Below are 26,884 nucleotides of genomic sequence, written 5' to 3'. Positions count from 1 at the left end.
AGAGGGTCAACCCTTGAGCTCACATGCATCCTCCCCACCCTGTTCCCATCCACACCCACCATTATGGGGAGGGCACATGCTGTTTCCCCTGGATTCAGCTAAAAGAAACAAAGCCTGTAGTAGGTTTTCCCTTTTATCCTGAAGAGAGCGAGATGAAATGGACTCCAGTGCACCTCTTTGCCCCTCTGCCTTCCTAGAAGGGAAGGGAACCATCTTCCTATGGAAGAGCAGAAATAGATGCAGATAGGAGACTCCCCATCAAGCGCCAGTGCTCCTCCACCTGCGGCTAGGAAAGGTTTGAAGCCTCCTCCTGTTATTTCCACTTCTGAGTCTCCTGCCTACTGACTAAGTCTTCATTCTACCTCTCAGTAAGAGCCAGGAAAAGGAGCTGAGCTTTCCCAAGGGAATTATCCCTTTAGGCAGAGGAGGAGGAGCTGTCCTCCCACAAGCCCCTCTGTACTTGGTGAAAAAGGATCAAATGTTTATATATCTACGTTCCAAGGTGCTCTACTAATTATAGGTCTGTTTATGCTCCCCTCATTCCTGGTAAGTAGAACCTTGGCTCAGTGATCTCCTTGAAATCCATAGGGCTGGTTGGGAGAGTAGGGTACTATTAAAAGTGAGGAAGGCTAGCAGAATTAGTCAGTGGTGTCTTTTGGGACTTCAGCATGTTTAAGAAAATCTGAGCACTCACACGGATACTCTCCAGCAGGGAGTGGAGCACTCTGTAAGGTCATTGTTTTGCCTTTATCTTCCAGGATTTTTTTTTTCTGCTCTCCAGGATTTTAAAGGAGCCATCTGAGTGAGCCTTTCCCCTTCAGAAATGGGAAGTGAATTACACAGTTGAATATCACATTTAATCAGCCCGACTCCTTGCTGTAGGGACCCATACTATATTGTGTGTGAGAGACGAGAAGGCACCCATGTGAAAGGCATGATGTGGTTTTAGCTCTGGCATACTTAGCACTAAGTTGTTTCCCCTCCAAAGCCTCTACTATGGATCTCCCTTCTCCTTTCTGTGTGCAAGGTAGGGGTCAACTGCCTTCTCAGCACCATTTTCTCCCCCCTCCAGTCCTCACAGAGGGCATTTGGGTGTTACAGTGTCTGCGCAAGAGGAAATGATGTAAAGATGGTCCAAGGTACCCTGGAGTCAACCACATTGTCAGGGGGCTGGGAGGAGAGCACCATGGGTAAGAACCAGTGTGTAGTGACAGGGTCTCCATGTGGATGGCTTTCACCTCCTATAGACCCCTACAGCAGTGGAACAATAGGGGAAGAGTTCTGCTACGGGAGCCACACACAGATTTCCTCCCCCAGAGCCTGTTTCTGCAGGTTTGTCCCTGGCTGTGGGGGGATAACTGAGACTATTTTATTTGGGGAAACAGCAAGAAGAAGAGATCATGAGAATAAGATCCCCATGTTGCACTGTGAGTAGCCCCACTGACTTCAATAGGACTGCTTAAAGGGCATAAAAGTTAAGCATGTGTGTAAGTCTTTGTAGGATGAGGGCGTAATGTAATACATAAAAGAGTCAGGCCCAGATCCACAAATTTATTTAGGCTTCTAACTTGAAGTAAGTGGAAGTTAGGACCCTAAATACCTTTGTGGATCTGAACCTAAGTGATAATCCATCATGTTCACAAAAAAACCTTCTTACGTTTTTTATATAAGACATTGCTCTGTCAGTCATCAAATACTACCGAACTATAGCAACAAAAAACAAAATAAAACATTTATATTTAAAAACAACTTCTCCCGTGCTTTCAGCAAGATCTTACTGGGCTCTCCAGTCCAACAATCATGGAACTCCAGGTGCAAGGGGAAAAAATGGTATTTTTAGTGTAAATTATATTTTAGAGATAACTGTGTCTTGTGCTGATTGAAGCAATCTTTGTAAATAATTAAAATTCTAGTAATTTTCCAAAAGAACATACTCTTGAGTTTTATTATCTGTACACAGATTGTTAATATGTTTTAGCAGAAAAGCCCTAGGTCAAAACTGAGACTTTCTAGCAAATGTAGGGAAATTTACCTTCCAAGTGACATACATCATAATCTTCAATGTCTACTGGTCTAGAAGGCATTTGTCTGACTGGTTGTACATTCATTTCATTAAAAAGAAGAACAGGAGTACTTGTGGCACCTTAGAGACTAACAAATTTATTAGAGCATAAGCAACAGACTAACACGGCTGCTACTCTGAAACCATTCATTTCATTGTTCACATTTTTGGTGGGTATGCAAGCAGCCAAACCTGGGCAAAACTTTAGAGCTTTCAGTATACTGTGAACAGAAGGTAAATTTTAGATTAATCACCCAAGTTGTATCATTAAAATTACCTGCCTGTAATTACTAATTATTGTGTGAAGAGTTTAGCCCTAAATTGTGCATAATGCTAGGAAGCAATGCTTGAAGTCTGAAGAGAACAGAATGATCTGCTCTGCATAATCTATCCCCCTGTGTTTAAAAAAGCAAGAATTTAGTCCCCAACAGTGCAGCCTCTTCCATGCAGCATTACTATTAGTTCTTGCAATTTTATCATGAGTCTCATGATATTTGGTATTTTTGTTGATATCTGAGCTTCTGAGTCATGTGATCACATAAGACTCTCAGCTTCTATTTTTCAAAGAAAGGAAGTTTTTAGACCCCCTGATTGCAGACAAGTAGCTTCAACGTGTGATCCTTAAAGGCACAAAAGCCAGAAGGCAAATAATAACAATCCAGCATTTTTTATCATGATTTTAAAGCTAATCTTGTGATTTGGGGGGGGGGGTGTCCTCACTCATGATTTTTGTATGCACAGGGCTGGCACTATTGCACATGCTAATTTTAAACAGCTGAGCAGTAGACCCATTGATTTTTAGGAGGGATAAAGTTAGACCTGTGTGTGTTTCTAGGACTAGAACCTGATGGCATAATTAAGAAGACACCCTTCAACACATTATCGCATGGGAACATTAAAATCCAGTCCTCTTTATTTAATTTTTTGCAATACCTGTTTGCATTTTTTTTTAAAAAAACACAAAGATATTAACATTTTCCTGCAATGAATTTAAGGGGGGGAAATTATTTTGCAGTCTTGTAGATTTTATACATTGGGGTGGGGGATTCAATTCCAATTCAACACGTTGTAACATGTTTTGATTTCTTCCACAAAGCAAAACATGAAACCCCGCTTTCCAACAAGTGCATTGGAATCAATCCTGGGATGTCACGCCCCCGGCCCTTTTACTGTCGCGGACGAACACTGTCTATAGAGCGGAAACTACAATCCCCACAATCCATTGTGCAGGGAACAGAGAAAAGGGGAGGAATGTGGTCTGCCGCATGGGTTCTGGGAAAGGTAGTTTTATTGCTGCTTCCCCTTTTTCCTCAGCTGAGGTCAGATTTCCAAGCACCTGTCCCTTTGGAGGGAAGCCGAACTACATTCTCCACCACTCCCTTCGGGTTGTCACGATGCAGTTGCTTGATAACAAGCCAAACAGGAAGTGATGAGAGCCACATGGGAGAGATGTAAAGGTAAGGAGGTGCTAGACTTTGCTGGGGTTAGAGCTCACTTTGGTGGCTTTTGTATTGTGTTTTCTAGCTAAGAGCCTGTGGCATTTCATTCAGTTTGGGCAATCATCTTATTTTGTTGGGGTGGGAAAATGTTTGCAGATGTAGCAGGTAGGACACTTGTGGACTGGGGGGGTCCCCTGCCTTGTGGCGGTTAACAGAAATAAGAGTTTGAGGGGGAAAATCCACTCCCTATTGTGATGGCAAAGCTTGCTGTGGTGTGTCAGGGATCGATCCCATGAACTCTTGCTAAATTTAAGCTTTTGTGTGTGTGTGTGTGTGGGGGGGGGGGTTAAACCTTTATTGCCCCAACCATAAGAACTAGAAACATCCAAATGAACTTGGAGTAAAGTGATGCAGTAGCATCTGCCTGTGTCTATTGATGGTTCCAGTGCTGTTGCAGTCTCTGATAAGTTTGTGCAGTAGCCAAGATAAATTGTCGGGGCTGTTCAATACTGCTGCAGTTCAGAATCATGTGGGCGGCAGCGAAACTCCCCAGAAATGTCAGTTTTATGCTGATGCTGCTTGGGAAAGCTCAGCAGTAGCAGCAGAGGCAGTCAATGGAGAGAAGACAAGGCATGGTGTTGGGTGCTCAGTGGCTGAGGCATGAACAGTTAATGAATGTTCCTGAAAATGTTGGCCTTAGTCCACTGACTAGTTGGTATCTAAGATGTCTTTCATGTTTTGATCATATTTATCCGTTCATGCTGAAGGATCACAAATTGCTTTACACAAGGCATATGTGCAGCACCACTGTAGTGCAGCCACCTCTGGGGTGAAGGACAGCAATCAGTGGGCACACACAACTATGCAAAACAGTGGCGTTTAAAGGGAAAATTTGGCTAGGGTTACTGGGGCAAATCCCTACTCCGGTGAAAAAATAGCATGGAATCATTAATGTTGCTGCAGAGAAGATAGGCTGGCCCTGATTATTGGTAAAGAATATACAGATAGATAGTCCTTAGTTCTACCAAGATCAAAATATCACCCTTTAAAACTCTGTGATAAAGCAGCTTCATGCTTAATTTCCAGAGAGGTGCCAAATACTGGAGGGGCCTTGACAGTGAATTACTTTCCTGCTCCAAGAATTGGTGCCTCTAGATCATTGAGGCACGTGTGGGTGGGACTTGTATACTTGACACCGTTACCAAAGATGTCTTGTGAGAAAGCAAAAGGCACAAAGCTTCAGGACTGTCACCACTCATGAACTTTGAATTCATGCAACATGAATAAAAGAACCCACACCAGCCTCCCCCCTCTGCCCCAGCAAAACTCTGACAGACCTAAAATGAGGGACAAATGGCAGAGGTGGCAATGGAAAATGATGTGGGATTAAATTAATTCCCTGTGTGTAAAGTAATCCATGACCTGAAAAGAAGCCAAGCCAATGCTTAGAATTTGTGAGGTACTTCTCATGTTCAGAGTCCTTTATACACATCATAGACTTGACATTTCTGATGTCTTAAATTATTTTCTGTATTAAACAGCATAGTAGCATAAGGTTGGCGTGGGAAGTAGGTAAGATTGAGTCTTAAGTACCTCATATACATTAAAGAAATATTGCCAAGGTAAGCGACACTAATAATAAAATATGTGGGTAATGTTTGTCTACAGAGTCACAGTGTTTTGGGTGTTTCACTGCTCGTGCATTGTCAAACACCCTGTATGCCAATTCAATCTACCCAATCAAATGCAGTTTTAAGGCTAAATCCTTTCAATTCCTGAAGCTCTGCTATGCTCAGTAGGCTACACACCAAAATAAGAGAGAGAGGCAGCCAGAGCATCAATTTGATGCTTACTTTGCTGAGTCCCTTTACCCTCATTATTGTACCTTTTTAAGGTGCCAGGAAAAAGCTATTCATGCTTGTAAGGCTTTTGTGTGTCACAGTGATTTAAAACAAGCTCTTTTCCTGGAAAAAAACAGATAGCTTGGATGTGAACAAGTTTTCACTTGGGAGTACTAAATTTCACTACATGCCCTTCAGACAAACTTGGAGCCTGATCCTATGATTCTTACTCAAGTAAAACTGAAACCAGTGAGAACCTTACTTGAGTAGGGAGAGCAGGATCTAACTCTTAAGCTTTGTCTACACTTAAAAAAAAAAAATCACCTGTTGCTGAACTGGAGCAAAACATGGCTTAATTGGGTGTGTAGATCAGGACAAACCATGTTCAGCTGTACTTGTGGTTGATTCCTATTATCTACAATGGCTAGGTCTCCTACTGCAGCAGAGAAGGCTTAAAATTAGCAGCAACCCAGTCTTCTCTAGGTCCTCTCCCCACTACCTCATTATTAAGCAAATCCTGAACTTTTGAAATGACACAGGTTTTCTATTACCCTGTGTCTCAAAATGCTTGTCTGAAAAGCCAGCTGTGTGTTTTTGCCAGTGCATGTAAAAATCATAAAACATATGTATAACCTTATTATGTAAGCCCATATTGGGTTGCTCTTACTACCTAGAGAAATATCCCAATGTCACAGTTCAATTGATAATATATTAGCTTGCTTGTCTTTCATTTGCCAAATGGATTGGAGCCTGCTTGTCATTAACATGCTTTAGCAACTACAGTAATTGGTTAACAAAGCTGTGTTCAGAAGCCTGGGTGGGGGTGGTTAGTAGCTAGAGACCAGGCCTGATATGCGAGAGGATCAATATGTTTGCTGTGGCTGGTGAGTTGATTTCATTGTGTGTATCTGCTTACATTTATTTTTTTAATGCAACTTGAATTACTTTTTTTAAGCTTGAACTGTATCCCAATAGCTAATTCATATTATAAAAGAAGAGGATAAAGGATAACTTCTTGCCTTCTATTGATCATGGAAATACAAGCCCTCTTCCTCAACTCTCCCCGCAAAAAAAGTGTGTGTTTAAAATTAAGCACAAATGCATACACTAGTAAATTTCAACCACTGTTTATGTCCTGATTGTAATGTAACGTAAGAGACGTTTCTCTCTGAACCCTTTCCTTCCCTCCTTTGGAATGGTCGGTTTAGAGACATTGCTCAGTGTAACCCTCACAGGAAAGAGTAATGTATACATCTGTATGTTGGAAGTGTACAGAGATGTATTATTCATACCTTGTCAATGGATATACTGGAAAACAAGCTGAATTTATAGTTCTTTTCCCTTTCCGCTAGTGCTGCTATAGTTAACTGTCTGAGTATTTCCATTATAAACCCATGTTTTTGGAGGTGTGTAACTGTCTTTAAAACAAAGAGTTCATTAATCTTGTACCATGACAGAGAACAGACAATGTTGCATTTAGAAAACAGCTGTAACTGCATATGAAGGGGAGTAACCTCAGTGTACACACATGCTCCAGGAAAATTAACTAGCGTTTTACATATTAAGGGGACAATAGTATTTTACACTTGAAATGATGCTCCTCTGTCAGAGATCTGAAAGAACAAGGTGGGTGGTGGTATTTTCCCCCATTTTACAGATGACAGAGCTAAGGCACAAATAGGTGAGTAAATATCTTTGAAAATCTGGGCCAGAGATATTAAATAATTAGCCGTGGATCAACCAGGAAAGTGGTGGCAGTTAGGAATAGAGCTCAGTGCAAACTACACTTGCAGTCGTTTGCTGTAGCCATTAGACGCATTGCCGCTCCCAAGAACTATTCACCATTAATTCAGCTAAATCTTAACTGGGGCAGAAGAGCCTAGTGTTTTGTTAGCAGTAATTGATGCAGCAGAGCTGAAAGAGACAGGCTTTATTAAACATACCATGAGACTGGTGTTCCATACTCCAGCTCTGCCTCTCTCTGGATGCAGCCCCTCTGGTTACACCCCTGAGCCTCAGGTCTCTCACTAATATATGCCCCTTCTGAAACCTGTCTTTCTCTGGTTCCACTCCTCTTATTACATCTGGGAGCTCCTTTGCTGCTAATGTTTCTTTTCCACTTTTCTTTACAGAGATGTACACCTATCTCATAGAGCTGGAAGGGACCCTGAAAGGTCATTGAGTCCAGCCCCCTGCCTTCGCTAGCAGGATCAAGTACTGATTTTTGCCCCCGATTAGGGTGACCAGATGACAAAGGTGAAATATCAGGATGCGGGGGGAGGGGATGGCGGCGGACAGCACAGAGCACCCTGGGATTAGGAAGTGAGCGGTTGGGGCATGCTCAGCCTGCAGCTGCTGTGACCCCACCGAGTTGTCCTGCACGTGGGGCGAGTCTGTCCCCACGCACAAGAATGGCCTGTAGCGCCGACCCGCTGTGCTGCGGCCCTGGGGGGTTCGGGGCAGGGCACGGCAGGCGCAACAGCTGGGCAAAGGGACCAGGGGACACGGGAGCCCTAGAGGAACAGGGGCCGCCAGCCGCCCCAGGGGAGAGGGCCGGTGGGCGGCAGCTCTGCCCCTCAGGTGTGGGGTCTGGGCGTGGCACTGGCGGCCTGGCTGGGTGCCCCATGGCCTCTCCCACCTTCACGCGGCGCGGGACGCTGGACAAACAAGCAATTTTGTCCTCCCCAAATCCCCGCCCTGGCCCTACCTTCTTCATGGCCGCGCCATGCACGCTGGTGTCACCCCCTCCCTCCAGCGCTTGTGCCACCATACAGCTGATCAGCGCAAGCCTGGGAGGGAGGAGGAATGCAGTGTGTTTGGGGAAGAGGGGGGGCCAGGGTGGGGATTTGGGGAGGGATTCAATGGGGGAAGGAGGGGGCGTGAGCTCCTCTGGGCTCTGCCTGTGTGCCGGAGCGGAGAGCAAAATTGGTGAAATCAGGATGTCTGGTCACCCTACCCTGATCCCTAAGTGGCCCCCTCAAGGATTGAACTCACTACCCTGGGTTTAGGAGGGCAATGCTCAAACCACTGAGCTATCCCTCCCCCCCCTTATAGTCATATGTAGATAAAAGAACATAGTTAAATCCCTGACTCAGGCTGGCCAGAAGATGGTCTCCATCAGGGTTCTAAATATGAAATCTGTGCGAAGAGTCACCACCAATAAACAGTACTCTTATAAGCAACTAGGGAAGCTGGTAGGGTGGGGTCCACCAAAGGATTTAGATGTTGCAATGCTGAGCATCATGGTGCCTAACTTTCAGGCACCTAGAAAATCACAGGAGTAATGCTGTATTCCAAAAAGCTGAGTGAAACACCTCAGCTCCCTGTATAATGAATGGGAAGAGATAGCAGTCTACAAATGTGATCCACAAAAGCCAGCATGTTAAGTGGCTCATTGTCTCAGCTAGCCAATGGGAGATGCTGACCAGAGAGGTGTGTCCTAAACCCTTCCCCTCTGTCTGGTGCCTGAGTCTGGGCTACTGGAAGGTGCCTATTTCTGCTAGCAATCCATGAATGGGAACCCACTACCTGGAGTCAGGTGGCTTATGCACCTAAGGAGTGAGTTAAATGCCTGCCTAGCTCCACACAGAACATCAGGAGAAGCAGGTGGTGGTGCCTACTTTTATAATTTTTATCCCAGAGGTTAGAGTATTCACTAGGGATGTAAGGGACCCTGGTTAAATTGCAGGGCATTGAGTCTGTGTCTCCCACATCCCAGGTGAATGCTCTAACCTCTGGGCTAAGAGTTATAAGGTGGGCAGCAACACTATGACCATCACCATGTCCTCCTCTTGGATTCTGAATAGAACCCAATCTGGTAGGAAGCTTCTAAGCATGCCTACCACATTGGGTCTTGCATGTGACTTAGGTGGCCGAACGTTTGTCTTTCCTGATTTGTGATTTGCTCTGGGGCATAGGTGGGAGATAGGCATGCGGGTGCCTGGAGGGAGGCAGTGGCGTCCATGCCCAGAGACAGAAATAAAGGACCTATTGAACTTTTATTCTGAAGACTTAGGTGCTGAGTGTAGACACCTGCAAGATTTGGCGGGAGTTTTGTGGATTGCAGTGGAGCCAAAACTGATACGTAGGTACCTAAGTCTTGGAGTCTATGTGCCTAAGTACCTTCATGGATCCCATCCCTAAGGTCTGCTGCACCAGGAGGAGGGATGACTTCTATTTGCTGGGAAGCAGGATTAGTTAGGACTCTCTGGGCGTGTCCACAATGAAGCCGGAAGGTGTGATTTCCAGTTCAAGTAGACATACCTGTGCTAGCTCTGATGGCGCTAATGCACTAAAAATAGAAGTGGAGCCCTGGTGGTGGGAGTGGCTAGCCCTCCCAAGTATGAGTGCATGCCAGCTACACCAAAATAGAAAAGGAGCCAAAAAAATGGACTACAGCAAGAAAAGTATGTTGAATAAGCTAAAGGAAGCCACCCCTACTTTATTTGACATCTTCTGCTCTTTCCTGTTTAAGCTATCACAACTGAGACTCCATTACATATTGGTAAGCGGGTTTCCATAGGCCTCAGGGAGTCTTAAATCCCACCCAGCCAACACTTAACGCTTAACTTTATGTTCATGACATATATGAGGTGCATCGAGTTAAACACAGGTATAAGTGTGGCAGGACCGGCCTAAGTGAACGTAAGGGCATCCCAATTTATGGTACTTTTATGCGTCACCTCTGACTTTGCTCCTCTGTATGAAAGAATTTATTCCCCATCCCCTTCTTACTGCAACTGTATCCATTCTAATACAGAATGTGGTGACTATTCTGTATTGTATATGCATGTCTAAAACCATGTGATGTCTACACATTGCACTCATTGTTTTTGAAGTATATACTGTGTGGGAGATTTTCAAAGGCACAAATAGCAGTTAGGCACCTAATTTCCCTTGATTTCTGAGGGGAGTTAGGCCCCTATCTGCTACTTTGTGCCTTTGAAAATTTCCCCATGTCTTTTATTCACCAGTAGAACTTTTTAATGCAATAAGGAGTTACTTTTGCGGCCTCATATAGACTCTAACAGACTATTGTTAAAAAGGCTTAAAAAAGAACAGTAATTGACAGTTTCCTGATTACACCTTACAGTTGAATGTAATCTTTTTGCAGTAGCATTTCCTTTAAACATATACATGTGGGATAATCGCATAACAGCATGCCACTGTGGTTTACATGCTTCTTGATCTTTAAAAAGTTCCTTCAACAATAGTATTAGACCAATGACTTTTTTAGATGCTTTCCCTGTTGGTCTTTTCTCTGCCAGTCCACTCACCCATTTTAGCATGTGCTGGTTGGATGGAAGTTCTAGAGTTATCATTCCCCCTCTTTGGCTGGTGAATAGCAGCATGTTTGCATTATGTAGCCAATCATACATTCTTTCTCCCCTTCATTCATGCTTTACCTCCAATTGTGGCTGTTAGAATCACTGGGGTTGGACATCTGGCCTGTGCTCTTTCTTGGGCCCAGTTCTGCAACCCTTATTCACATTGAATAATATTACTCATGTGAGCAGACCCATTTATATCAATGGAACTTCTTGTGTGAGTATGTACTACGTCAGGGGTCGGCAACCTTTCATAAGTGGTGTGCCAAGTCTTCATTTATTCACTCTAATTTAAGGTTTCGTGTGCCAGTAATACATTTTAAAGTTTTTAGAAGGTCTCTTTCTATAAGTCTATAATTTATAACTAAACTATTGTATGTAAAGTAAATAAGGTTTTTAAAATGTTTAAGAAGTTTCATTTAAAATTAAATTAAAATACAGAGCCCCCCCAGACCGGTGGCCAGGACCCTGGCAGCGTGAGTGCCACTGAAAATCAGCTCGCGTGCCGAAGGCGGCACGCGTGCCATAGGTTGCCTACCCCGTACTACATGATGTAATGAAGGGGCCAAAGAATGGTCCTTCTACTCATCAAAGGCTCTAGACTCCCTGTTCTCCTTTCATTCTGTGTTTTGTAGAGTTATAGGCTACTGGGTTTTTTTGCTGGTGTGTTTTGCTGTTTCCAGGTACTTTGTAATTGCACTTTTATTTCCCAAGTATTAATAGGGTGACCAGACGTCCTGATATTTCGGTGTCTGTCCCGCGTCCTGACCGATCTTTGGTCGGGACGCATTTTGTCCCGATATCCGCTGGCAGCACTGTGGGTTTTTTTGTTTTTTTTTTCCCGGCAGGACTCATATCCCGATATTTTCTTCCCCTCATCTGGTCACCCTAAGTATTAATAACTTTCTGGTTGCCCTAGGCCTTGGTGGTTCAGCTCATTTCCAGTATGTCAGTGTCAGGCTGCATGTGACCAGTACTTGCAATTGCTTCCTCTTTTTAATGGGCTAATAAGCAATTGTGTTCTTCAATTCAAGGTCTGATCAATTTTCTTTTTCCACAAGCAGAAACTGGTTGCAGATGACTGCACACTGTGATGCTAACATAAACTTCCTCCTATCAGTGCCCTGTGACAATCTGTTCTAATCCGATTTTCCTCATCTATTCCTCTTGCCTTGCCCTGCCCCTTTTATTTGCTTCTGTGACTCCTTTAGTTGAGGCATGTGGAACTGTTTTTGTTGGGGGCACTGTGAACTGTATAAGAGTTTGGATTTCTATTGCTGGCAAACTCGAAAAACACAGGTACTTTGTCTGTGGAATAGCGATCATTATTGGTTAATTCTCTCTGAACCCCTGTCCTACTTTTAAGTAGGTTGCCTGCAGTTGCTCTCTAATGGAGTCCTTTCTGTTTGGTACAGGGGAAGACTGTCAGTTTTTTAATTGTAGTCTAGAGAGTTAAGGGAGGGATCCTGTAACTATAAATACAAGATAGGTCTCTAAGTATTGCTAATCATTTGGAAAAAAAAAAAAAAAACAACTAGGGCACTATAACTACCTGGTCATTGGCTGCAGAATTGTTGGACAGCCAGTTTGAGATGTCTTAAATTTAGGGCCAGCCTTACTCATGTACCTTAAGCTTGGATCCACAAATGTAATTAGGCACCTAAAACTGGGGTATAAGCACCTAAGTCCCATTCCTGGTCTCCACTGCGATCCACAAAACCCCCACGCAGCTGCTGTTGAACACTGTAGGTGCCTAAACTCACTTGGTGCCTAAGTTTTCAGGATGCAAGTTTCCTAAGTATCTGTTTCTGGCTCTGGGCACGCACGCTGCAGCCTCCCTCTAGCTGCCTGGAAGCCTAAGTCCTAGAGTGATCCATGAATTGGGTGAAAATTAAATGGGAGAGTGCCTGTCAAGCCTGATTCAGTAGACCTGCTTGGGGGTCACCAGCTGGCTGAGATCCTATTCAAAATCTGGCCACAGGAGGAGATAGTGATGGTACTGCCCACCTTATAACTTTTAGCTCAGTGGTTAGTCCACTCACTGGGTTTTGGGAGACCCAGATTCAATCCACCCCTCTGCCTGAGAGGGAGAGGATTTGAATGGAGTCTACAGCACCCTTCTGAGAGGTGTGGTAATCACTGAGCTGGGGATAGTTTGTCCTCATCCAGTCTCACCTGTTGAAGCTGTTCCATGGTGTATAAATAAAGAGTCACTGCAGAAAGGGATCTGGATCCTGGGTCTTCTTCCAGGCTAGAAGTCATTCATTCTCTCTTTTTCTGGCCCGGTGAGTCTTGAAGTAGTTATCCAAAGGGGAACAGCTTCAACAGGAAAGAGTGGTTGAGTACAAAAGAATAGTGCAAACATGTAGGGACAAAATCAGAAAAACTAGGGCACAAAAATGAGTTACACCTCGCAAGGGACATAAAAGGCCATAAGAAGAGATTCTGTAAATACACTAGGAGCAAGAGAGAGACAAAGGGAAAGTGTAGGTCCACTACTTATTAGCTCTCTGTCCCTGCTAACACATGACATCAAGAAGTGAGGTGTTGAATGCTTATTTTGTTTCAGTCTTTACTAAAAAGGTTAATTGTGAACAGATACTGAACACAATTAATATTAACCTCAAGGAGGGAAGGAGTGCAAGCCAGAACAGGGAAAGAATAGAGTAAAAAATATGTATATAGGTTAGATGTATTCCAGTTGGCAGGGCCTGATGAAATTAATCCTAGAGTACTTGAGGAACTAGCTGAAGCAATCTCAGAACTGTTAGCGATTATCTTTGAGAACTCATGGAGGACGGGTGAGGTCCCAGAGGACTGGAGAAGGGCAAATATAGCACCTACATTTAAAAAGGGGAACAAAGAGGACCCAGGTCATTATAGACCAGTTAACCTGACTTCAGTACCTAACCAATTATTCAGTACTGGAACAAATTATTAAACAATCAGTTTGTAAGCACTTAGAGGACAATAGGATTAAAAGTAAAAGCCAACATGGATTTGTCAAGAACAAATCATGCCAAACCAGCCTAATTTCCTTCTTTGATTATTAACCCTAGGGTTATTAGCCTAGGGGATCAAGAAGGAGCAGTAGATGTGATGTGATGTATCTTAATTTTAGTAAGGCTTTTGACACAGTCCCGCATGATATTCATAAACAAACTAGGGAAGTGTGGTCTTCATGAAATTACTGTAAGGTGGATGTTCAAATGATTGAAAAACCATAATCAAATAGTAGTTATGGTTTGAAGTCAAACTGGGAGGACGTAACTAGTGGGGTCCTGCAGAGATTTGTCTTGGGTACAGTACTAGCCAATATTTTTATTATTGGATAATGGAGTAGAGAATATGATTATAAAATTTGTGGATGACACCAAGCAGGGAGAGGTTGCAAGCCCTTTGGAGGAATGGATTATCATTCAAAATGACTGACAAATGGGAGATTGGTTGGAATCAACAACATGAAATTCAGCAAAGACAAGTGCAAAGTACAACTCTTAGTAAGGAAAAATCCAATGCACAACAGCAAAATGGGGAAATAGCTGGCTACGTGGTAGTACTGCTGAAAAGGATCTGGGGGTTCTAGTGGATCACAAATTGAATATGAGTCATAAATGTGATATAGTTGCAAAAAAGGCTAATAAAATTCTGGAGTATATTAACTGGAGTGCTGTATGTAAGTCCCAGGAGGTAACTGTCCTGTTCTACTTTGCACTGGTGAGACTTCAGCTGGAGTTCTGTATACAATTCTGGTCTCCACACTTTAGGAAAGAGATGGACAAATTGGAGAGAGTTCAGAGGAGAGCAACAAAAATTATTAGAAAACTGACCTGTGAGGAAAGGTTAAAAATGGGGCATGTTTAATCATGAGAAAAGAAGATTGAGGGGGACCTGATAGAGGTGTATATAAAGGGCTATCTTGATATAACGCTGTCCTCAGGAACCAAAAAAATCTTACCGCGTTATAGGTGAAACCACGTTATATTGAACTTGCTTTGATCCACTGGAGTGCGCAGCCCCGCCCCCCCAGAGCACTGCTTTACCATGTTATATCCGAATTTGTGTTATATCGAGGTAGAAGTGTATTTGAAAACTGTTCTTATAAAGAAGACAGTGATCAATTGTCTCCAAGTCCAGTGAAGATAGGACAGGAATTAATGGGCTTAATTTGCAGCAAGGGAAACTTAGGAAAACTTTTCAACAAAAAGGGTAGCTAAGATCTGGAATAGGCTCTCGAGAGAGATTGTGGAGTCCCTGTTGTTGGAGGTTTTTAAGAACAGGTTACACAAACACCTGTCTGGGATGGTCCAGGTTTACTTGGTCCTGCCTCACCATAGGGGCCTGGACTAGATGACCTCTGTGACAGATCTCCAATCACATACAATGTCTTTGGGGATGAATGGTTTATATATGATGGTGTTCTGTTTCCTGGGGAAGGGTTATAGGATTGTCAACTTTCTACTTGCACAAAACCGAACACCCTTGCCCCGCTCCTTCTTTGAGGCCCCGCCCTCGTTCATGTCATCATTTCCCCTGCCCCTCCCCCATCACTTGCTCTCCCCACTCTCTCACTCACACATTTTCACCGGCCTGGCTCAGGGGGTTGGGGTGCAGGAGGGGGTGAGGGCTCTGGCTGGGGTGCGAGTTCCAGGGTGGGATCAGAAATCAGGGGTGCGGGAGGGGGCTCCAGGCTGGGGCAGGGGGTTGACATGCCGGGGGATGAGGGCTGTGGTGTGGAGCCAGCGATGAGGGGTTTGGGGTGCAGGAGGGTGCTCTGGGCTGGGATTGAGGGGTTCGGAGGGTAGGAGGGGGATCAGGTCTGGGGCAGGGGATTGGGGCGTGGGATGGGGTCAGGGGTGCAGGCTCCAGGCAGCACTTACTTCAGGCAGCTCCTGGAAGCAGCGGGTGTCCCCACTCCGGCTCTTATGTGGAAGCGCAGCCAGGCGGCTCTGCGTGCTGCCTGGGCTGCAGGCGCTGCCCCCGCAGCTCCTATTGCCCATGGTTCCCGGCCAAAGGGAGCTGCAGAACCGGCGTTTGCAGCAGGAGCAGCATGCACAGCCCCCTGGCTCCCCTATGTGAAGGAGCTGGACGGAGTGAAATGCCGCTGCTTCCGTGAGCTGCGTGGAGCCATGGCAGGCAGGGAGCCTGCCTTAGCCCCGCTGTGCTGCCGACTGGACTTTTAACGGCCTAATCAGCAGTGCTGACCGGAGCCACCAGGGTTCCTTTTCGATCGGGCATTCTGGTCGAAAACCAGACACCTGGCAACCCTAGAGGGTTTCCACAGCTTCCACAGGAAGTAAAAACCATGGGGGGTGATTAAGGTGAGTCACTGAGACTAAACAATAATGGAGAGGTATCACCTGCTGGAGTGGTTGGCATGTATTGGCTCAAGTTGGGTTTTTGAGAGACTAGGAAAGGGCTTTTAGTATAAAAGCATGCATTTGAACTGATCCAAGGCCTTCTTTCTGATCCAACAAATGGCCAGGACCTTCTGTACAAGGTGGGGGATGGGGAGTGCAACCCTTGCAGAAGAATTGGCCATGTAAAGCCCCATAAAACTGATGGCTGACTCCGGGCATGTTGCTGTGTGTTTAAATCTGTTTATTATTTTTATGATGTTTGCTTCTGTAATGCTTTTTACCTTAAGAATAAATGTGCTTCCTTAGAAAAAGCTTTGTGGTAACTTGTAGCTGCTGTTCATAGCCCTCTGAGAGAGAGCCAAGCACAGGGGCTGGCTTTTAGGTAGACTATCTTGCTGGGGATATCACCTTTGTAATGCAGGGAGCTGTGCAGCCTTAAACCCTCCTGTCAGAAGAAATTGAGTTATGGGTCCCTGCCCAGAGACAGGTGACAGCTGACTGGGAGCTCCTGCAGTGGACCACAGATGGAGAATACAAGTGCAGTTACTGTGAAACTGTGACAACCTCTTTAGGTCCCTTCCAGCCCTATATCTCTATGATTGAGGGAACCTGCTTGAGAATATCCCATAGCTCAGTGGTTAGAACGCTTTCCTGGAAGAGCCTTGTTTAAATCCTCTTCTCCCCCTCAAAAGGAAATTGAACCTGGGTCTCCAACATCACAGGAGAGTGCTCTAACCACTGGACTAAAAGTTAAAAGGTGGGTATCCCCAGCTCCTCCTTTTTGACCATTTTATGAGGAGTGGAACAGGCGCTTAACTCATTCTCACAAGAAATGACTTAGGTACCTAAGACACCGGACTCCAGGAAAGGGGTTACTGGTTGTGGGTCACAAGCAGGGATGGGCACCTCCCTGCAGCCTGGACTTAAAGGAGCAATGCTTAGTATATACCCCTCTCGTTAAATGAATAAATAAATTAATGGAGATATCCTATCTCCTAGAACTAGAAGAGACCTTGAAAGGTCATCGAGTCCAGCACCCCGCCTTTACTAGCAGGACCAAGTACTGATTTTGCCCCAGATCCCTAAGTGGCCCCCTCAAGGATTGCACTCACAACCCTGGGTTTAGCAGGCAAATGCTCAAACCACTGAGCTATCCCATTGGCATCTCCCATTGGCCATCTTAGGTGGCTCCCTGCCTAGCAAGCTGGTTTTTGTGGATCACATTCTAAGGCACCTATTTTCCCCCCCCCTGTCATTGTATAGGGAGCGTGGGTGCTTAACTCAGACTTTTTGTGTCACAGTGTTGTTCCTATCATTTTCTAGGTGCCCAAAAGTTAGGCACTGTGACACGTAGGTTCCTTTCTGGATCCTGGCCGTACTCCTTTAGTAACGCAATTTACTCCAGTGGGACTTTCTCCCATTATAAGACAATACTCAACATAAGCAAGGGTGTTGGGATCTGCTTTTTCTTTATTTTCTTTCTAAATACAGGTTTTACATGGGTGGCCAGTGTGAGAAAGATAGGTTAGTAAATACACATTGGCTATGTAGAGGTAAGGGTTCATAGGTTTTCTTTCTGTTCTTTGGATCTGCATTTCTTAGCTGAAGTACAGACAGAAAAATTATTACAAATCTATAGGTTATACTATAGACAGCAGAATGAAGATTGTGAATAATATCATCTCTGTCAAAAAACTGATCTCAACATGGGATGTTACAACAAGAGTTAATAAATCAGTTCAATTAATTCAAAGTCTTATCACAGTCTTGTTGCAAAGGCAAACTTTTATTCTAGTTCTATATTAGTCTGGGCAGGTGATCTTGGGTATCAACATGAAACCATATAGATCCTTATGTATCTATAGTCAAGTTTATGGGACACTGCTCTTGTTGGTTCAACCAACAATTCTAAAGTAGGACTTCAGAAATTTAGGCAACTTACTTAATTATTGGAGAATGTCAATTGAGTTCAAACCTACCTTATTAATACATGCTCAAGACTATCACACATTACACCAAATATAATATACGGGTAATTATTCTGAAGCTATTCTAATTTCTCTGGAATTTCACAAATACTGTAAGCTCTTATGTTACTTTAACCAAAGGTTCAAATTGTGGTAAAACCTTTAGCTTGCAAACCAATTCAAAGTTTCTTCCTCTTTCTGTGTAAGACACCATTTGTTCTCTTGGGTATCAACATGAAACCATATAGATCCTTATGTATCTATAGTCAAGTTTATGGGACACTGCTCTTGTTGGTTCAACCAACAATTCTAAAGTAGGACTTCAGAAATTTAGGCAACTTACTTAATTATTGGAGAATGTCAATTGAGTTCAAACCTACCTTATTAATACATGCTCAAGACTATCACACATTACACCAAATATAATATACGGGTAATTATTCTGAAGCTATTCTAATTTCTCTGGAATTTCACAAATACTGTAAGCTCTTATGTTACTTTAACCAAAGGTTCAAATTGTGGTAAAACCTTTAGCTTGCAAACCAATTCAAAGTTTCTTCCTCTTTCTGTGTAAGACACCATTTGTTCTCTTGGCCATAAAATCTATGTGGTTTCTAGTATGAACTCTCTGAAATAACCAGGATTTCTCGTAGCTAACTTGTTTGTAGGGAAGCAGTTTCCTCTTTCAAATAGTACTAGGCTTAGTTAATATAATGAGTTTCTCCAGACACTATGCCTTCATTAAAGTTAGTGATTCAGTGGTTCCTGAACACCATGATCAGCTTCAATAATGGAACCCTACAGACAACGATATACAAGAAACCAACGGATCACTACACCTACCTCCACAGATCTAGTAACCACCCCAGACACAACAAGAAATCTGTTACCTACAGTCAGGCCCCAACCTTGTTAAGCTCATGGTCAGAAGCAAGCTCCCCACAGACCAGGACACATCAAATCAAAGCAGCACCAGACTCTGCCAAAGCAAAAACTGGTAGATACATCTCCACAGCTGTGATGATCAATTGCCCCCCACAACACACCTATCACAATCCATGGGGTTTGCACATGCCTATCACAACATGTGGTTATCTCATCCAGTGTATCAGATGCCCCAATAAAACTATGTGGGTTGCTCACACAGAAAAATGATAAAAGACAAAACCACACTATCACCCATGGGTGAACACTTTTCACAAAGTGATCACTCCATAACTAACCTCTCAGTCCTCATCCTCAAAGGAAACCTGCACAGCATCTTCAAAAGACAAGCCTGGGAACTTAAATTCATAACTCCACTGGATACTTAAAAAAAGCCATGGACTTTACAGAGACACTAGTTTTATGGCTCATTCCAACAATTTGTAACACACCATACTGACTACTAACCCTCCTTTGTCCCACTACTGCAGAGGTGTTATTGCCCACTTTGTTTTAAGTAATGTCCTTCAACTTGTGGGAACCTCTTATGCTTAATTATCTGTCCCACCTTAGATATGACACCCTGATTACCTTCTCCAGATCTGAAGAAGAGCTCTCTAAACCTCAAAAGCCTGTCCCTTCCACCAGAAGAAGTTCGTCCAATAATTACCTCACCCACCTTGTCTCTCTTAGTGATTCAGTGTAAGTTCTAGACAACTAAGACTAAATTTGTTAGTGAAGTATAAGCACACATTATACACTTTAGTCATTCAAAAGCTTTAACTCTGTTATGTACTTTCTGAGGAGCATTTGGTTTAACATGAGCAGGTCACCACTTGGGTAAACAATTCATGTATAAAAGTCACTTTTGAAAGTGGCATGAAGGTGGCTTCTCCAGCTCAGCTTCACAATTGCAGTGACTGGTTTCTAGAGATTGAGTGAATCACCTGAATGAACTTTAAGGGCTAGTCTACACTAGGAGAACTACATAGGCACAGCTGCACCGCTGCGTGTCTGGTGAAGACACTCTATACTGATGGGAGAGAGCTCTCCACCTCTGTGAGAGGTGGTATCTATGTTGTTGGAAGAAGCTCGCCCACTAACATAGCACTGTCCATACCAACGCTTAGGTTGGTGTAACTTGTGTCGCTCAGGGAGGTGGCTTATTTGCACCCCAGAGTGAAGTAAGTTATACAGAAATAAGTGGTAGTGTAGTCCTGGCCTAAGTGTTATGACAGATGTAGTCCTATTCTTAGGGTTACCATACGTCCTCTTTTTCCCGGACATGTCCGGCTTTTTGGCACTCAAACCCCCGTCCAGGGGGATTGCCAAAAAGCCGAAAATGGCGGCTCTGCTCCTCCCCTGAGTCTTCGGCTCTGTTTAAGAGCCGAGCTGCCCGAGTGCTATGGGCTTCAGGCAGCCCCTGTGCCTCCGGACCCCAGCTGCCAGCCGGGCACTTCCCCTCCTGGGCTCCGGCGGCGCAGGGTCCGGAGGCATGGGGGCTGCCCGAAGCCCAAGCGCTACCGGCTGGGGAAGCACCGGCCGGGGGCGCAGGGTCTGGGGGCTGCCCGGCAAACCGTGAAGCCGGTAGCGCTGGGGCAGCCCTTTCCCCGTGGCTGGGAGTGGGAGGGAGGAGGGGGTGAAGTTAGGGCAGGGAAGGGGCGGAGTTGGGGCGGGGCCAGGGCCCGCGGAGGGTCCTCTTTTTTTATTTAATAGATATGGTAACCCTACCTATTCTTGTTCTGGATTTTGCAGCAGTCTCTCTAGATAAAGGGCTTGTTGGACACTTAGTTCCCGGTAAGCTAGAGTGTAAATCTACCCTGCACTAGCCTGGGGTGCACTAAATGTCCATGCAGACTCTGCTGCTGGGCACTGTATGGCAGCAGGCTCCACACAGACCCAAAGGATACATCTCCACTGCAAAAAAAAAAAGTGGTAGAGAGTCTTAGAGCGCTGGGGTTTGGGCTGCCGGCTCCCCCGCTGACCGCCAAGACTCGGGCTGCCAGCCCCAACTGCCTGGCCCTGCTCTCCCTGGGGCTTGGGGTGTCTGCCCTGCAACCAGGTCCCACCTGCTGTCTCCAATGCCCAGGGTCCTCTGTCCGCCATTAGTGAAATTTTTCTGGTGAACCCCCTGTAACGTTCTGCGAACCCCCAGGGGTTCACGAACCCCAGTTTGGGAACCACTGCCCTAGTGTAAGCCATGTTGGGTCATATGTTGAACACGTGCTGGCTCAGCTCCAGCCAGTGACCTACCTCTGCAAGTTACTTTCTGTGGGCCCCTCTACAGTGTGGTCGTCCAGTTGATTTTGCACAACTCCATGACCTTTCCAACAGCGCTTTTAGCTGTTTGCAGAAATGTCCATTTTGAAGTTGAGAAGAGTTTTTATGTATGTCTTTTTACAGCCTTGGATGGTCCTGTCTGTATTGCTGTATGACGAACATCTAAACAAAAAGTCATTTTCTTGGTCAGTCACCAATGGGAGATAACAATTAATGCAATAATATGAAACACATACTTCTTTACCAGTACTTGAATATTCCCTACACCTTCACACTAGAAGAATGGCTTCAAGTGTGAAACTCTCTGTTCAGCTGCCAAGCACACTGTTGATCAAGCTTTATGATCTTAGAAAATTTTGATTGGTTCATCTTAAAGATTTGCCCTTCACATTAGCTTCTCAATATTCCACTTGAGTACATCAGGTTCTTTATATATTAGGTATTTGTTTTGTATTATACACAAACACCTTTTTGTTAGATTAGTTGTATATATCTTATTGATCACATTTCTATTTAAAATACAGGGCCGCCCGGGGGATGGGGGGGGGCAAATGGGGCAATTTGCCTCAGGCCCCAGGCCCCGCAGGGGCCCCCACAAGAATGACGGAGGCTCCCCCAGCCCCTGCCTCCGCCTTCGCGTTCCCCCATCGCCTCAGCACGCTGTGTCTAGGAGTGGCCCTGGACAGCGCTGCAGTGGCGTGGCCTGAGCTCCTCCCGCTCAGAGCCGCATGGTAAGGGGGCAGGGCTCTGAGCTCCGGGCCGAGTGGCGGGACCTCAGGTCCCATGGAGCCAGGCCGCTGCAGCGCTGTCCAGGGCCACTCCTGGACGCGGTGCGCTGAGGCTCTGGTAGAGGGGGAGGTGGGAGTAAGCAGCATGGTAAGCCCCTCAGAGCCGGACACCCCCCTGCCCCCTGCCCCAGGGCCCTGACCCCCAGCTCCGAGCCCAGCCCCTCTGAGCTGGACACCCCCCTGACAACACTCCCCACCCAGCCCTGGGCAATAGCAGCGCCACCCCCAGGCAGCGACAGCCCATTGGCACCAACCATCACCCAGTGACAGCCCATTATGTAATTGCAAATGTATACATAGCATTAAAGCATTTAATGTTTTTAAATAATGTATTTCATGTATTTTCAAATTATTAAAATTAATTTTTGAATGTATTTCACTGGTTATTTTTTACATTTCCAAATACATGTTACTATAGTATTACAACTTTTTTTTATGGAAGGGGCCCCCGAAATTGCTTTGCCCCAAGCCCCCTGAATCCTCTGGGTGGCCCTGTTAAAATAAACAGCATGGGCCGAACTATTTGCTTTGGTTTGTGATCAGGTTGCTTACGCTACAAAACTTCCTTGAACTGAAGGGGTCTATTAAAGAATGCTTTAGATAGAACTATCAGATACTTAAGCTTTTTAAATGTTAATTGACACCTTTTTAGATTTCCTATATCTAGTAATAAAATTATACCTTCTGAATTTATATCAGATAACATTGATAGTTCTACAGTGTGTCCATTACAAATATATAGACATAAAGCATATAAAATAGAAGGAATTTACTTCATAACTTAGGCCTGGTCTACACTTGGGGGTGGGGGGATCGATCTAAGTTAAGCAACTTCAGCTACATGAATAACGTTAGCTGAAGTCGACGTACTTAGATCTACTTACCGTGTCTTCACTGCGGTAAGTCAATGGCTGACGCTCTCCCGTTGACTCTGCCTGCTGCTCTCACCCTGGTGGAGTACCGAAGTCGACGGGAGAGTGCTCGGTGGTCAATTTATTGTCTAGACTAGATACGATAAATTGACCCCTGCTGGATTGATTGCTGCCCATCGATCCAGCGGGTAATGTAGACAAGCCCTTAGCAAGAGTTTATGGTTAAACCAAGTTAGTTTAGCTTTTACACAACCTACATATCCTGTCTATGAAACACAGAAACAGTATGTGCTGTTTGATATGTTTTAAAAGCTTAGACCTAAATTATGCCAGGGATTCTGGCCTATGTCTTGAGATCTATAACGTTGTTAATTATTTATTCCATATTTTCTGTGTCACCACTACACTAATCTATGGCAAGCATTTTGAAGGTTTTCATCGTGGTAGAATATTTATGCTACATTCCAATTTAGAAATTAGTTCTGTTGCAACTGTGTTTAAAAACTATTCCTGATCATGTGGACAAGGCTTTAAAATCATTAACTCTTCCTGGAAAACTTTGACTATTTTTCAGCTGAGAAACAGTTCAATTTCTAGTATTTGTCACGCAATTTCTGTATTTCCTTTTTTCTTCTTCTTTTTACTGCTGTAAACACATACAAGTAAACTGGCTCTCTTGCTCTGTAAGACTTCAGCTGCTTCTGCAGTGCAGGCCAAATCCTGCCCTTTCCTCTACTTTAGTTCTGCTGCTGTTGCATTTCTCTAATTATGTGATTCTGCTGCACGTTGAAGATGGGAAGTGTCTGGATATGAAGCACCCAAGCATAGGTTTCTGTGGAACAGATCTGAGCCCTGTGGGTTTTTCCTGCGGTGGACGAGAATTTGGGATGGAAGAAGATGTCCTAGTGATGAGCGCAGTATAAATGCCAATGGATTGTGATCCTTGTGGATCTACTCCCCCTGCCTGTCCCTGAATACATGAGCTGCAACCTGAGTGGAACCATGCTGTGCCCTGACCTTGCAGTAAGCAGCCACTGAGTAGCTCTGCTCCCTGACTGCAGAGGATTCCTTCCCCCTTCTACCTCCCCTCAACCTTCTCGGACATTTGAATGAGAGGAACAGAACTTACCCGTCTATGAAGTTACATACTCCTGACTGACATTATAGTACTTTTCATACCAACCAGATGTTGTGTCATTCAGCAGAGGATTATGAGTAGAGATGGAAAAATAAGTCTATTAACTCTTCAATAAACCTTTCAATAAACATGTTTCTCATGCAGATGACTCTTGTAACAAAGAGGTGAGGGAAGAGAAATACTGAAAACAGGCTCTATAAATAGAATGTTTCTCAAAGTTTTCCACAAGGCATCAGCTGGATCTTTGAGACAAAGTCTCTTTTGGGAAATTAGCAACTTGACTGTGGTATCACTGTAAATACCTTGTAACGAATGGGCATGTGAGGCATGTTCCAGGTGAGTGTTGGGATTAGTGTTGTATGACTTCCCCTCTATCTGGGTGAAGATGCCAAGTTAAAAACTTTAGCAAGAAACAGGTGCAGAGGTGTAAAAATGCGGTGCCCAACAACAATCAAACTACTTGTTAATTCATTCTTTTCCAAATGGAATGCTGATTTTGAAAATCCATTTTACTTCATTATGTGTGTGTTTAAGAACAAATCCATCCCATCCTCCTCCAAGCATGATCCTGGAAAGTTCCATTGAGCTTCTAAAAATAATCAAGCAAGATCTGGGTCCAACTCAGTATTGACTGAACTCAACACAAGTTTTGCCATTGCCTTCATTGGGAGAAGCATCAGGTCTACCTTGGGCAACTATATGTACTCTTTAACAAAGAAGTGCAGTAAAGTCAAAATATCTAATGTCTCGCTCTCAAGATTTGTGACTAATCATTCTCCTTTTTTAAGAAGCTTTTAAGAAATATTCCATATAAACTAAGGTCCAGTGAGATCAGTGCTATTTGGGATCAGTGTGTGCCCAATGATTAATCCTTCATGTGTCCAGTCTTGAATTGTGATTCAATTGTTCTCGGACAACTTGGCAACAGCAAACGGGCAGAGCTATTATTGACCCAGAGTAGCATCTGGAAGCAATGGCATTATTAATACAGTAAGCAAAGTTTTCTGTGAATTACTGTGCTACTCTGTGGAGCTGATGAGCTGGTTAACACCTTTTACTTATTTTGTAAGGATCCAGCGCTGGAAAGGAATTAATGTAGTTGTGAAGCAGTAATTCAGTTATAGTAGAGTCAGATCATCTTAAAATTAAACTCTATTGCGTTGGAGATTTTACTTTTCTGATACCTATATTATTAACCTCTCTGATAAGAGAAGGAAATGTAATACAGTGATGTTGGAGAAGCCTCACACATTATATTTAAGCTGTTATCTCGGGGCTGTATAAGAAGAAACTACTTTTCGTCTTGTATGTTATGGGAATCCGATGAGCAGAATGTCTAGTTCTTAAGGTTACTAGATAGTTTACAAACTTAGTATCATAGGGGTAGCTGTGTTAGTCTGAATCTGTAAAAAGCAACAGAGGGTCCTGTGGCACCTTTAAGACTAACAGAAGTATTGGAGCATAAGCTTTCATGGGTGAATGCCCACTTCATCCCACTTGCATCCGATGAAGTTGGCATTCACCCACGAAAGCTTATGCTCCAATACTTCTTTACAAACCTAGTTCTCTTTGGGAATATTTTAATTTGCATAACTTTCAAATAGGTTGTGTGCAATATCTATTTTTTCTTTAAATAATAACAAAATATGTTGGATGGCCCTAGGGACCAGGAATCTCCTGGGTGGTGGAGGATGTCTCTCACTTGAAAGTCACTTTTAACTATGGCTCAAACCATTAGTGATTTGAAATTCATTAGCATCTGATAGCTTATGTGTAAGTAGTTGTGTGCCCATCGTAGAGATGCCCCCTACTTTCAACTCTGCTTACTGTCTAATTTGAGATACCAAGGACTGAACTGGCAGGGAAGCAGAATTACCCTTTTGCTTCTTGAGATGGTCGTTCAAGTCAGGGTTGAGTCACGTTAGAGGGACGCTAGAGGATGCTTGCGCTGTTGTTGAGCCTCTCCTATGGACAGCCCCTTTCCAGGGCTGCCTATTGAGCAATTTTCCCATGCGTCAGTAGTATGTTGCCAGATTGTTCACATTTTAAATGAACTTTTCTATTTACAGAGCACACTGGATTCACTGAGGTATTTTTTTTCAAATCTATTCCACATACGCGTGATATATTCCCTCTTTTATTCCCCCCTCCCCCGCTGCAAACCTGTGGGCCAGCTCTGATGTTTCAAGCAGTGGCTATGTAAATATTTATTAATGCGACAGTCATTAAGGGGGGGAAAAAACGTTGCTTCATCCCATTACACAGGAAGCCCTTAACTTCTGCCTCTCTCTGAGGGTGCAGTCAGTGAGAACAGGAAAAGTTCACAATTAGAGTTGGTTTGACAGACTTTGCTCTCTTGGTTCCTGTTTCACTACAGACTGTCATTCATGTAACTGGCAGGTTTTATCTGTTATTGAGGAGACTTCCCCATCAACCTCAAGCCCAGCATTGTGTAGTGAAGGAAAATGGAGCTTGCAGATCTCTTGAAATTTGTCTTCATGGAAATCAATGGAACAACAGTAACAGTGGCTCTGCTGGTGATCCTCCTAGTGTTACTCTATTGGTAAGTGTATTCATACTAATATGAGACCTACGTAATACTGAAAGCCAGCCAAAAAATTAGCTCCAGGAGTAGATTCTCCCAGCAGGAATTCAGTACAAGTGTCTCCCCTCAATCAAAATATCTTAGTGTTTCATTTTAAGAGGCTGGAGTGGAGGCAGATGCAGAGATTAAAAGAATAAAATAGACACTTGTTAGAAAATCTTGTCAAATTTGTGAGAGAATTTTGTCTTTTCTAAAGGTTTCTTTTTTTAATTTTGTTTTTTTTAAATTTCCCTATTAAAGTCTAGGTTTTTAGAGTAATTTCTGTAGAAACCTATCAAATT

General features: G+C 44.0%; 1 protein-coding gene across 10 annotated transcripts in view; it reads left to right on the top strand.

Moving 5' to 3' along the window:
- Positions 1 to 3,363: 3,363 nt before the first annotated feature.
- TBXAS1 (thromboxane A synthase 1) overlaps positions 3,364 to 26,884 on the top strand; it is a 340,570-nt gene continuing 317,049 nt past the window's right edge. The window contains exons 1-2 of one of the 10 annotated variants that reach the window (XM_008171140.4): positions 3,364 to 3,519; positions 26,399 to 26,561. In XM_008171140.4, the coding sequence (XP_008169362.2) occupies positions 26,464 to 26,561 (98 nt within the window). In that variant the 5' untranslated portion in view covers positions 3,364 to 3,519; positions 26,399 to 26,463. Of the gene's footprint in view, positions 3,520 to 6,080; positions 6,227 to 7,479; positions 7,599 to 26,258; positions 26,562 to 26,884 lie in introns of those variants that run through there. The other 9 variants (XM_065565466.1, XM_065565506.1, XM_065565485.1 and 6 more) reach the window with 9 other exon arrangements.

The sequence above is a fragment of the Chrysemys picta genome, chromosome 1 (assembly GCF_011386835.1).
Source record: "Chrysemys picta bellii isolate R12L10 chromosome 1, ASM1138683v2, whole genome shotgun sequence".
In the NCBI taxonomy this organism is placed as follows: Eukaryota; Metazoa; Chordata; order Testudines; family Emydidae; genus Chrysemys; species Chrysemys picta.
Note: the sequence above shows the minus strand (reverse complement) of the source record. Positions and strands in the feature narration are given on the sequence as shown.